This window comes from Cicer arietinum, unplaced genomic scaffold (genome assembly GCF_000331145.2).
Source record: "Cicer arietinum cultivar CDC Frontier isolate Library 1 unplaced genomic scaffold, Cicar.CDCFrontier_v2.0 Ca_scaffold_5240_v2.0, whole genome shotgun sequence".
Classification (NCBI taxonomy): domain Eukaryota; kingdom Viridiplantae; phylum Streptophyta; class Magnoliopsida; order Fabales; family Fabaceae; genus Cicer; species Cicer arietinum.
This window is the reverse complement of record NW_027338887.1, coordinates 1-1,211: the sequence shown is the minus strand read 5'-3', so window position 1 is coordinate 1,211 and position 1,211 is coordinate 1. Positions and strand designations below refer to the sequence as shown.

At 41.1% G+C, this 1,211-nt stretch overlaps 1 protein-coding gene across 1 annotated transcript; it reads right to left on the bottom strand.

Annotated features, from left to right (window-relative positions):
- Nucleotides 1–7: 7 nt before the first annotated feature.
- On the bottom strand, nucleotides 8–1,207 carry LOC101493424 (inositol transporter 1-like; the record flags this gene model as incomplete). Its single annotated transcript, XM_004517093.2, has 1 exon — nucleotides 8–1,207. A coding segment is annotated over one exon (1,200 nt), but the record flags the coding sequence as incomplete, so codon positions are not given.
- Nucleotides 1,208–1,211: the final 4 nt, after the last annotated feature.

Below are 1,211 nucleotides of genomic sequence, written 5' to 3'. Positions count from 1 at the left end.
CCAAGATAACCATGAAACTCTGACCAAGTCCAATAGCATCAACAACAGAAAGGAAGCTAGTAGACATTATGACACTGCAAATCCAATTAACAGTGGCAGACATTCCACCACACATACCTCTATACTCTTCAGGATAAATCTCAGAGTTAACAGTCCAAGGTATCGGACCCATTCCAGGTGCAAAGAAAGCAATATACAAGGCCAATCCGAAAACAGCAAGCCAACCAAACAAGTGATTTGTGTTACCCTGTCCAATAATATAACATGCTGCAGACAGAAGTGTCAATGCTCCAACGACACCTGATAAACTAGCAAGAGCAAGCTTTTTCCTCCCCAAATGATCGACAAGGTAAATACCAAGAACCGTTCCTGCAGCATTCATACCAGAGACAAAAAGTGAAAGAAAGAGAGCCGCTTGATTGGATTTGAATCCAGCCATCTGAATGATTGTAGGACTGTAATACATCACAATGCTGATACCAGCAAACTGTTGAAATGCTTGAAGTCCAGCACCACAAATGAATGCCAGTCTGATTTCTTTAAACTTGAAAACATCAGTGTATTGAACTTTCACTTGTCTCTTGCTTTCTTTCTCCAAGTTATCTTCCAAAATTTGGATCTCGTCTTCCAATCTAGGCGATGAGTATATCTTAGAAAGTACAAGAGTGGCTTCTTCTTTCCTATTCTTCATGTAAAGCCATCTAGGGGATTCAGGGAGAAAAGACATGAGAAGAAGTTGAACAACAGCAGGGGTACCAGCAAGAGCAAGCATCCATCGCCATGTCCCAGGAACTCTTGTCAAACCATAATTGACAACAAAAGAAAGAAACTGTCCACCAGTAACCATAAGTGTATTAGCACTAACTAATCCACCTCTAATTTCAGTTGGAGATGCTTCAGCTATATAAACAGGTGCAGTAACAGATGCCATACCCACACCCAAACCAACAAGTAACCGACCCGCTATTATTACATATGGATTTGGGGCTGCTGCCATTATAAGTGATCCAACTATGAAGTTTATGTCTGCAATAATAGTTGCTGTTTTACGCCCCCAAGCATCGTTAATCACACCCCCCATGGCAGCACCGAATATTGCCCCCAACAACGCCATCCCAACAATTAACTCTTGAATAAAGCTACTATTCCTCACCATCTCAAAATCCTCTTTTATATACAAAAGTGCACCAGATATCACACCTGCATTAATT